Source organism: Homarus americanus, unplaced genomic scaffold (genome assembly GCF_018991925.1).
Source record: "Homarus americanus isolate GMGI-L3 unplaced genomic scaffold, GMGI_Hamer_2.0 scaffold40565, whole genome shotgun sequence".
NCBI lineage: Eukaryota > Metazoa > Arthropoda > Malacostraca > Decapoda > Nephropidae > Homarus > Homarus americanus.
The window spans coordinates 4874881-4887227 of record NW_024735503.1 but is presented as its reverse complement, the minus strand read 5'-3'; the positions used below and the strand labels follow the sequence as shown (position 1 = coordinate 4887227).

The following is a 12347-nucleotide window of genomic DNA, read 5'->3' as shown; positions in this document are numbered from 1 at the left end:
GTGGAGGAAGGGTGGAAGGAGAGGGGAGAGGGGTGGGAAGGAGAGGGAGAGGGGTGGAAGGAGAGGTGAAGGGGTGGAGGGAGAGGGGGTGGGGTGGGAAGGGAGAGGGGAGAGGGTGGGAAGGAGGGGGAGGGGTGGAAGGAAAGGGGGATGGAAGGAGATGGGAAGGGGTGGAGAGAGAGGAGAAGGGTGGAGGGGAGGGGAAGGGTGGAAGGAGAGAGAGAAGGGGTGAAGGGAGAGGAAGAGGGAAGGAAAGGAAAGGGAGGGGTGGAAGAAGAGGGGAGGTAGGGAAGGAGAGGGGAGGGGAGGAATTAGAAGGGGGGAGGAAGGAGAGGGGAGGTGTAGGGAGAGGGGAGGGGTGGGAAGGAGGTGAAAGGGTGGAGGGATAGGAGGGGTTGGGAGAGGTGAAGAGAAAGGGAGAGGTAGGAGAAAGAGGAGGTGACGAAATGGGAGAGGAGGTGGAAGGAGAGAGGGGAGGGGTAGAAAGGAGAGGGGAGGGGAGGGGAGGGGGGTAGGGGTGGAAGGAGAGGGGAGGGTGGAAGGAGAAGGGAGAGGTGGAAGGGAGGGAGGTAAGGAGAGGGAGAGGGGGGTGGATGGAGAGGGGTGGAGGGAAAGAGTGAGGGATGGGAGAGAAGGTGAAGGAGAGGAGAGAGGGAGGGGAAAGAGGGAGGTAGAAGGGGGGGGGAGGGGTGGGGGAAAGGGCGAGGGGTGTAAGGAGAGGGCGAGAGTGTAAAGACAATGAGGGGGTGGAGGGGAGGAGGCGGAGAGGGAAGGAGGGGAGAGGAGTGAGGGAGAGGGGGGGAAGGACTGGGGGTGGAAGGAGAGGGAGAGGGGTGGAGGTAGGGAGGGGTGGGAGGGAAGGGTGGAGGGAAGAGGAGGGGTGGAAGGAGGAAGGAGGGAGAGGTGGAAGAGAGGGGAGGGAAATGAGAGGAGGAGAAAGGAGAGGGGAGGTAAGAGGGGGGTGGAAGGAGAATGGGAGGGTGGAGGAGAGGGGAGAGATGGAAGGAGAGGGGGAGGGGGAGGAGGGAGGGAGCGGAGGAGTCGGAGGTGGATGGGAGGAGACGGAGAGGGGAGGGTGGGAAGTAGAGGGAGAGGAGGGAAGGAGAGGGGGAGGTGGAAGGTGAGGGAGAGGAGGTGGAAGGAGAGGGGGGGTAGGAGAGGGGGGGAGGGGTGGAAGGAGAGCGGGAAGGGTGGGAGGGAAAGGGAGGCGTGGCAGAGAGAGGGGTGGGGATGAGAAACTGTGGAAGGAATGGGAGAGGGGAGGATGGAGAGGGGAAGGGGTGGAATGGGAGGGAGAAGAGGTGGATGAGGAGGCGGATGGGGGAGGAAAGAGAAAGGAGGGGGTGGAGGAAAAGGAGAGGGGAGGGGAGAGAGAGAGAGAGAGAGAGAGAGAGAGAGAGAGAGAGAGAGAGAGAGAGAGAGAGAGAGAGAGAGAGAGAGAGAGAGAGAGAGAGGAGGAGCAAGTCTGGAGGGGAGAGGCAAAGGAGAGGGAGGGGAGGGGTGAGGAGAGGAGGTGGAAGGAGAGGGAAGGAGATGGAAGGAGGGAGGGGTGGAAGGAGGGGAGGAGGGGGGGTGAAGGGAGAGAGAAGGGGGAGGGAGAGGGGGTGGGAGGGAGGGGAGGGGAGAGGGGGAGAGGGTGAGGTGAGGGGGTGGAGCGAAAGGGGGGGTGGAAGGATAGGGTGAGGGGTGAAAGGAGGGGAAAGGATGGAGGGAGTGGGGATGGAGGGAAAGGGGGAGGGCTGGAATGAGAGGAAGAGGAGTTGGAAGAAGCGGGGAAGGGGTGGAGGGAGAGAGAGATGGGTAGAGGAAGAGGGGTGGAAGGAGAGGAAGAGGGGGTGAAAGGGGATGGGTGGAAGAAGAGGGAGTGGTGGGAGAGGGGAGATGGATGAAGGGAGAGGGAGAGGAGATGGAAGGAGAGGGGGAGGGGTAGAAGGAGAGAGAGAGGAAGTGGAAGGAGAGGGAGAGGGGTGGAAGGAGAGGGGATGGAGGGAGAGGGAGGGAGGTAGGGAAGGGAGGGGGTTGAAGGAGAGAGGGAGAAGGGCAAGCCTGTTGCCCAACTCTCTTATCACTTAGGATGCACAAAGTCAGGTTCTGGGACTCTTATGACCTTAGCTTGATAGATATTTTAATACCTTCTTCAGAACACAATGTGGGTCACTGCTGTGTCGAACCGTCTGTCCTCAAATGCAGGAAGGTTAATTGCATCTCTTGTGAACACCATAGAAAAGAAGCTGTTCAATGCCTCAGCTTTATCTCTGGCAGAATCTGCATAACTGCCATCTTCAAGCCTCAAGTCTGATACTCCTCTTGTACTGCTCAAATCATTGTCATCCTTAATATCTCTTTTATTAATAATATGCAAATAACATTCAAATTCACTGCACTTGTAGTCACAGAAAACGGGAAACGTTGGTAAAGGATAACTCACCTAATTTATGTTGTTTTAGTAATTATACCAAGGTACGGTCATATAATATTAAGTGTATGTACTCATAGAATTAAGGAGAACTCAAGGTATCTATAGGATGATTGGGAAGGTCCAATTGATACGGACTAGAGTGTAATATAAGGATAAGTGTAGATCGTGTTTGAAGGTCATACTATTTACGTCCTGTGAACGATTAGTGAACATAGTTACTGCGGTATTCAGATGAAAATATAAGAGAACAGTGATCTGGAAAAGGAGTAAATGTATCATGTGAAGTTGGAAGTGATCCAGAAACTATACTTAAAAGAAAATATCTTGTATGCCCCGTGAGCTTAATACCCTCGTTATCTCATGACTAATAACCACTAACAATGCAATGATCAGAAAATCTTATGACTGTGCTTAACGATTGCAACATGAGGAGGATCCCTAAATACAGATTGAAGTGAAGTGGATATACCCACGCCATGAAAATACGACGCTAGGGTTTCTTTGTTACACATTCTGCCCTGGGCAGTTTAAAGTTAATGATATACCCAATTAATTTCCCCAGGAAATGGCAAACCACATCCTTATTTTAGTATGTAATTTAGGATTAAGATACAGTATATAATTATAAGGCATAAGGTCACAATAGATAGGAAAGTGTATATGTGAGAACCAGAATAAAATCAAAGTGAAAATTAAAGATTGGAAACTGTAGGCCTAGTTCATTGAGAGACACGAGGCATCTTCCTTAGTGATCCTCGCTTTCTCACCAAAACAGGTTAGTGAACTCCATCGTGCTCCATTCAGCCCTAAAAAGACTTATCTAGCAGTTGTTTTACATCTTTAAACCTTGCCTGATGTTATAAAGTGAATTAATAGTTGCACTAATGAGTGGTGATAAAAGCCCATAAGCCCATCAGGCCTTGCTTAGTGATCCTCGCTCTCTCACCAAAACAGGTACCACACGTTCAGAGCATCGGCCATTACCACACTGTGAGGGACTCACCATGTGTGGTGTGACTGCTTATGGCCACTATGCACCTCCACTGTGAATCTCTGGATACCCTACATATCACCACCCAGGATAGGAGAAAATAATTGCGTTTGAGAAGTTTCGAGAACGCTACGTGGAGCAACCTGAGAATACCAGGCGTGGGACCAGTACTGGTATGATTACCTTGGAAGTATCCCATCTACTCCGCAAGAGTAGTGTGTGAACGAAGTACCTGGTATGTGTACCGAAGAATACAGAGGAGCTCCATACTTGTAGATGTGGAGTGTACCCGGGAGGCGGTGCTATGATATAACATGTGGTGCTGTAATGTAACATGTGATGCTATACTCTAACAGGTGGAGCAGTCTGATGTGTTGGGTGTTATGGTAAGAAAGAATGACCGAGGTAAGAAGGTCATTGATTGTTATGAAGAATGAAGATGATAGTAGAAGTTATTTTTATGCAAGACGTATATTGATGTGAAGTGTAATGAACATAATAGTGGTTCTTCTGATGAAGGCCAGCTCTTTTTGTATTGTGACAGGATGCCATATGTTTTATAAGGAATAAATTAGCTAAGTCATGCTTGAGTCACCTCTTCCCACCTGATTTGGTCAATGAAAAACCCAACCCAATGCCTAGCTTACAATGCCCGCTACCGAACGAGCTACATACTGTCCAGGGGGGTTTGGTGGCAGCGCTTAAAATTAAGAGTAGAGTTAAGTTATCCCCTTAAAATTCGTGGTCCCAGAATCGGGCAGTATATTACTCACGTTTTTAATTTCGACTTTGCATTGCGGTAAAATGCCTTTGGGTTTGACTTGACCTCGCTTGCAACCAGCCTCTGGAACTCATTTTCAGCCCTTCTACACCCTATCTTTGCTTGGTTTCTGGCTCTTACATACATCCTCCTGACCTGCTCATCGTTTGACCCAACCCACGTCTTGAATTTCTGGGCTTTCTTCTTAACTTTGTCAACCGCCGCATAGTTCATGTGTAGGGATCCCCTCGTCCTCCTAGAGGCACTGGGTTTGGTCTTGGGTATATATTTATCAATCAAATGGGTCACTTTACTAGTTATGATATTCAGCGTAGTGTCTGTGTTCTTGTGCCTTAATGAGTCAGGCCAGTTGATACCACTCATCTCTTCCTTCATCCCATTGTAATCCCTTGTAATATTTGCACCCTGGCCTGGCCTTATTCTTAACTAGGTAACAGTTAAGTCTGAATGACAACACTATATGGAGACTGGTGCCAACTGGGGCAAGGTGTTCCAGTTTGGCCACCATACCCTCCTCGTTTGTTATGAAGAGGTCTAGTGGTTTGGGTGTTTGCTCCCCTCTGTAATGTGTCGGGTCTTTAACATGTTGGAAAAGAAAATTCTCTCTCAGAGTTTCTACAAAAAGAGTAGCAGGGTTATTCAAGTCATTTGGGGGTGAACTCGTTTCTCCAGTCGATGTCGCCATAGTTAAAATCCCCCATGATAAGGACTCAAGGAGGTGGCTAGGGTTGAGCATCTCTGCATTGTCTATTAAGGCTCTTAAGTTCCTTTGATTTAGTGGGCCACAGCTTGGGGATCTGAAGATACACCAGGCAATAAGTAAGTTCCCTCCCTTTAATTTAATTTTACACCACTTGGACTCTTCAAAAACATCCTCTCCCTGTACCCTCGCCTGGCTGGCTCTAAGGTCTTGCCTAGCATACATAACCACACCCCTCTTGCAAGTTTCTTGAGTAAGGTTCGTAAATGAGTCATATCCAGCAATACTGAACTCACATTCCTCTGGGTCAATTCTCTTGTTCTTGTACAACAGTTCTACAACTCTCACAATATCTGGCCTTGAGATGGTGCGAGTGTTGGCCGTGAAGCTTGTCGTACATCTGGCAGCCCTGATACATACACAGCCGACAATTTAGTCAAACACTACTCACCCCATCACAGGCATTTTCCCCAATATTTTTCCCTAAAATGTCCGAATACCTGTAATTGTAAATAAAAATGTTGGAAAAGGATAAAAGTAAGTAAAAAGTAATAATGGAGCAGATGGCTAACACCAGAAATTGTTCAATTTCATTAATTTTTTCCACAGATGTTCTTTGGATAATAGTAATAAAAACGATACAACTTTTTATTTTAATTAAATTTTTTTTTTTTTAGTTTTCTGAATCTATGATTATATATCACCTGTAAACAGGATATGAAGAATGAGGGAAATTGTTGGGTATAACAGTGGAAAACTGATCATATGGCACTAAATTGATGTCTCTATATGCTTTACATGTGAAGAAATTAATTATTTATAGCAAATACTTCTCGTCTGCTCTTTGTTTACAACCGCCCTGCTCAGTCTGAGTGTATAATCTGTATACTGTAGGTTAAAAATAAATTAAATCTCAACTTTTCCTTAACAAGCATCACTAAAATAATTAGAACAAAAAGACTCAGCATTAAACTAACCATGTATGTACAAGTATGTATAAAGGCACTCTCCTCTGTGATGTCACTGTCAAAGTCACTCTCCTCCCCAGGCTCTCTCTCCAAACTCCACAGTTCCTGAATTTTCACACCTAAACTGATGGAAAGACCGGATTTCTTAGGTACAGTACCAGCAGGACGTTTTCCAAGCATGGTGATGATTTGTTTTTTAATGTTGGGCTCAAAAATAACTCACAGATCAACACCAGTTGTTGTCACTAAGGCAGAAAGCGTGAGATTGAATTTTGGCAGGCTAGTAAAGCATTGGTGGGGCAGGTGAAACACTGGTGCATGTGAGATTCAAGATGACACTACAGTAAAACCTCAATTAACCGTCCACATATGGGGGGAAGGGGGCCGACGGATAATTCGAAAGGTCGGTTAATAGTACATAAAGTCTACGGAAATAAAACATACATTTTCAAAGTACCTTTCCCTAACCTACCTCATTTAATTCCCTCTATTCATTTTTGTTCATTTGACAGTCATATTTCAATAGAATTTGCTTTAAAACATTAGCCACTTTAGTAAATAAATATGAACCAGCACAGAAACCGTGAATAAAAAGGGAAAAGTCAAAGAACATATGTCATCACAAAAATTGTGACCAAGTCCCAGGTTGCTGATCTGAATTTCTACCTCATTTACACACAATTGCAGGGTCTCAATTGCTTCTCTTACTATTGACAACACAACATACATATATGATTTCTCACTCGATTTTTTTTTTCATTTTTGCATTTATTTATGGTTCTTAATTATTATTATTATTATTATTATTATTATCATCATTATTAATATTATTACATTATCGCCCCCCAAGCCGATGTGGGTCAGTGACCTGTGCCCGGGTGGGCTAATCCCTGAAAAAAAAAAAAAAAATTAGGAGTTCGGGATTGACGGTTAATCCGAAAGTCGGTTAATTGAGGGTCGGTTGATCGAGGGTCGGTTAATCGAGGTTTTACTGTGTATCAAACAAAAGCGACTTACAGTATATCTAATATTGTTCCCTAATTATTAAATGACTACCGGGTATATCAAAACAATGCTGTTTAGCATGACATTCATCAGCGATGGCCTGTAATTACATGTAAAGGGGACCTTATTCTTACCTGACCTGTTTCCCATGAGATTTATGAAATAGGGAAATAGGATATTTTCTGATTTCCAAGGTTGTTAGTACAGTATCTCAATTTAACATTAGAGTTAAGTGTATCCCCATTTTCTTATTATTAAAATTCAGTTGTGCCAGTCTATCATGTACAGCCTCAGTTTCTAACATCTGGCAAAATAATGCCCATTCATAGAAAATTATACATTGACCATGTTGCGGTGTTTTGAATGTTCATGACACTCATGCAAACATGGCTTTTTCGAACATACCACCACCCATCAGCTCAATGCAGCCATTTGGACATTTCAATGTGGTAAAACACATAAGCAACTGTGTCTTCTGGCAATTCCCCTCCACATTGTTGCTCAATGTCTTCCTCCAAGTCACCCCTCCACCTCTCCTCTCATCACTTCCGATACTTCAGCCATCCAATGGACCTAAGGTACATTATTTTTACAGTGTACCTGGTTGGAACCAAATGCCAAATGTTCATCCCATTTACATACTTTATTTAATTATTAACTGTTGCTAAAAGATAACAGACAAAATACAAAAATATGTTGATGAATTTATTGTCCAATGCCATAATTGCCACAGTATGGCTATACAGACAAAATTGTATAAATACTTGAGAACAAAGTACAGTAGTACACAGTTTTGACCAGGTAATTTACAAAGACAAAACAAGATATTTTGGGCGATAAAAATCTTATTCAAGTCTATTATATAGATAAAAAGTACAGGAAGTCCCCGCGTTACGTTCTTGGACCTGGTTGTAGGTCGATATGTGCGTAACTCAGAACCATGTTAATTTTGCAATAGAAGAAAAATTCAACCCATTCCTATCCATAAACTCATAATTCTAAGCCACAAATAGTAATTAATGCATGTAAATTATTTGTAGTATATAATTTTTTGGGGGTAGTTACCTTGAAGATGGCTTGCTCATATGAATGGATAAAGCTAGGAGAACTAGTAGATGCTTTAATTTCTAGGTGAAGATAGTGTTGGACACATTATGCTGACACTGGTCCTCTATCCATACTATTAACAACTTCTCCATCTCCACAATAACACCCATCTCTGCTTAGTAACAGTGGCAGACTACATTGTGGCAGATCCCTTTACATGCTCACGAATTCTGTCCTTGTCTTTAAAGAGTTGTGTTAATCATATCCCAGTTCAACTTTAGCAACTGGCTAATTTGGGATGGAGGCTTGCTAATTGTGTCTAACTTGGTCTGACACTTTTTGGACTTTGGATCATCATATCCACTACTCGCATGCTTCCCAGTCATGATAAGGATTCACAAAAATCAGCAAGCAGATACCAAGAAACACACACGAAAGGTGATGCCCAACTGACTGACTGCTGTTGTTGCCAGGACCTGGATCCACCAAGCACGTAGCTGAGGCACGCTGCCTTTGTAAGTACCAGTGAATGTTCATATGTTGTGCTGGATTTTTATTATGAATATAATGGGATCACATTTGTAAGTATGGGAGCTTGTAACTCGGGGATTCCATGTATACTAAATACAGTGAGATAATAAATAGTCCCATGTAAGACTTGTATATGCTTTGATTTTTTCAGAATAAGGATTATTTTAGAAGAAAAAAATACTAGATGCTAAATACTGAAATTAATGGGTTTCATATGTTCAGATAATTATACTAATTTGCCATTACAGTATCTTGAATGAAGATTTCACACTTTGATGCTCCTCTGTGAGACATGAAAACTACAAATGAAGATGACTGGAAAGTCTCCTTATCTATCTTAAAAAACATATTTCACATCCGTGTCTTTTAGTAAGGCAACAAATGTCAGCTGCTGTCATATCGTTTACTCAAGTGATAAGTTGTGGAAAAGGCAACGTTCACTCCACATACTGGCAGTGACAACATGCTAGTGTAGACAGTGATAACTTTCTGTAATATCTAGTTTCCAGTAAATGTACATTACTTCAAAGGTCAATTCGTGAGGCCCTTTGTGTGTTTCTTGATCTTTGAAATATGAAGCAAAAAAAGTACATATACTGTATATGAACAAAAATTAGGCATCACAAAATCTTTCAAATGCACTATTAAAAATCATCTTTGAAGTTAGAACAGGAAAACTTTTGGTAACAAATCTTAAAATATGAATATCATTATATCTTCTGAATTTGGAATAAAAATTATAAATTATAATATTAAGTGTATATATATATATATATATGAATAATTTATACATTTGCCTGTCTGTTTTCATAATACCTTCTTATGTTTCTTGAATACATAATTTGAAGGGCAATATAATTTATATCTTCAAAAGACAGTTGTAATCAGCCTCCACCATCACCACGTCTACCAGAAGCTACCAGAAGTTTTACCTCCAGGTGGGTTGTTCACCTTCACTGAAGGTCGCTTTGGAGACTTGTCATTAACCTGGGCACCTGTAAAAGTGATTAATACAGTAAATACTAGTTCAAACTTGCTGCAGTTCAATAATATATGTGTGAGTGAAGAAATTGTTACAACTTTGATGCTCAAGTTATGCAACTTATCACAATTTTCATATAGAGAGTATTATGCTGTACAGTACAGTATATGCAGATACTAAGAGACTAATGTTAAAAATATGATCTTGAGCAATTGTTGTTTAGTTATGGCAATTTCTGGAAGTATACTGCCAAAGTTCATTCAATTAGTAAGTCAAATATTTTATAAATGATGTTAGTAAAAACAAAACATACCTGAAAGCAGTCAAAGCCATTCATTATTATTTAGAACAAAACATAACATAAGGAGACAAATACAAATTCAAAATTTGTGGTACATTCACTACTCCATTCAAGGTTTACTGCAAAAGAAAGATAATAAAACAGTGGAGGTTAAGCAGAATAAAGCCAAGTATAGTAAAGCAATAGTTATTTCATACCAAACACCCTTCAGAAAAAAGGTGTAATTCATGTATCAAACATCATGCATTCACTAAGCTATTCAAACAAACATTAAGATGTGAGAAGAGTGAACCCCACTGGTATAAGTCATTAATTTAATGAGTGTGACTGACTGTTCAATAAGTTCATTTCCATTTACTCAGCTTACTGTGGTATAGCTTAAGTTAGTTATTTCATTGTTTATTTAAATTGTGATTAGATAATTAATCAGTGTCAAGTTAAACACCATAGCCTGTTAAAAAAGTTGAGGAAGCACTTAATGCACGGCATTTTGAAAACAGTTTATACCGTAATTCAAAAGGCATTATTTGTAGCACTCAGGTGACTGTCCCAAAGTTGTCACTAGAATGCCTCTAAGCAATGCTTTTACTACTGCTGTGTCAACTCCCAAGTTCTTCCCCACTACAATTTGTTGTAAAGCAGTCAACTTGTGCATCTCTGTGCTTTGCTCCTAGAATATTTCTAAGCAGTCGAGTCACCAGAAGATACCCTGGAGAGATGTGCCACTGTGAGGAGAAACTAGCCTGATGCTCGTCCGAGGCCTAACATCGTCGTCTCTCTGCCACCCTACAATAACCAGTTGGCTGCTTCAGATTACCAATATACTGTAATATTATAATATTAAAGCAGACTGTGGCAGTTTACTTATACGACCAAGGATATTTTACTGATTTTACACTCAACTTAAAAATTTTAATTGTCTTCATTTCTCAAGATTTCAATTCAGTACTGTATGGAATATAGCATATCTTTAGTAAATACAGTACAGTACTATTAAAATGTTTAGTCGTATTCTAAAAATATTTTTCAGACATTTCCAAAGATACAGAAAAAATAATCTATTGAAAGCAACTGTGTGAATACGAAGTACTGTACTGTAGGTTCGTTAATTTTATTTTGAGGATGTGCCACAAACTATCTTCCAAGCTTAATTTTTTTCTTTATACAGTATATGTATATCCAAGAAAATGTTTAAAAGAGTTTAAACATTGTTTTTAAAATGTCTGCCTTGATAAAAAAAATACAGATGGACACAGACTGAATTTTTTATCTGCTACATATGGTGATGCATAAAGATTTCATGTGCAGTTAAAATCGATTATCTGATTAAAAAAAATTTATGAACAAACATCCACAGTTAGTGCTAATTATATTTCACAACACCTTTAATATACTAAATCTCCACAAAATCCTTCCTTGATGTAACCTTTCATTGCATGTGATGCTCTGAGAAGACTCATTATTGTTACTCACAACATGTGTCTCGGTAAAATTCTTCCAGTGATACGTAAGTACAGTAAATTCCCTTGGTACAGAAGAGATCACAGCTTTCCTATATTTATGGAAGAAATTGACAGTCTGTAAGAATGTAGAAATCAAAACACTTAAGATATGTGACAAATTATAATGTCCATTGTTAGGTACATATAATCTGGATCACACCATAACAGATGACTCACGTTATACAGCCATATTGAATCTATGGGGTTAGATCCCATATATACCCCTTAACAGTGGCTAGGTGCTATAAATAACAACCCCCAGCTTATAATTGGATACCTGAAAAGGTTTCTCATATATATAGTCGCATCAAAAAGACTAATATTTTTTTGCCATGTGTGAAAACCATAAATACTCCTTTTTTTGTCTCAACAATATGATAGCTAGACAAATAACCTTTCAGTGCTAAATGCCTCCCATGACACCAATGGGAGGAGGGAGATTTTCCAAGGCAAAAATTATGGTCTCTGTTGTAAGTGGGGGGATTGATCCCTAAATCCTGGAGACTGGTTAGTGTTCCTGTACTGTACAGTATCCCCTGAGGCAGCTCATCTTACTTATCATCTTTATCATCCACAGAGGGAATTTAAGCAAAGGTTGCCCTCCAAAAACAGGTAATTGAATAGAGCTCAGGCCCACCTAGCCATTATTGTACACATCACTTGGCAGGTATGGGGTGCTATCTTATTGAATTCTATGAGCAATCTATCATTTGCATTAATTTTCCAGCTGACCAATGAAGAACCCAAGTGTGAGAAGGGAGAATATCAGAGTTCCTTGGCTATTGGCTCAGAAAATTAGATTTCAGATCAATCCCTCATTTCTAACTTCCAGGTAGAAGTGGCCTATGACAGGTCACTCTTGTTACATAAAGCCAGCAACAAAAGCAAACAGGTGGTACTACAAAGGCACCCAAGTAAACATACATAATTGGGTAATAGTGAGGTTAACTACATTTTGACCAAACAATTAGAAATGTAGCTGACTGCCAGCACTAACTTAACATTAAGACTATCATAAGTATTAAAACTATAGATTAATGAGCAAAGCTTAAGACATCATGTTTCTCGATAAATAAAATTATTTTTATTATTTAAACTTCTATACTCTATACGTGGTGGG

At 41.2% G+C, this 12347-nt stretch overlaps 1 protein-coding gene across 11 annotated transcripts in view; it reads right to left on the bottom strand.

Moving 5' to 3' along the window:
• Positions 1–7556: 7556 nt before the first annotated feature.
• Positions 7557–12347, bottom strand: part of LOC121871233 (dihydropyrimidinase-like) — a 146129-nt gene continuing 141338 nt past the window's right edge. For 3 of the 11 annotated variants that reach the window (XM_042373432.1, XM_042373435.1, XM_042373434.1), the window contains exon 17: positions 7557–9437. In XM_042373432.1, coding sequence (XP_042229366.1) covers positions 9349–9437 — 89 coding nt within the window. In that variant the 3' untranslated portion in view covers positions 7557–9348. The other 8 variants (XM_042373438.1, XM_042373437.1, XM_042373440.1 and 5 more) reach the window with 5 other exon arrangements.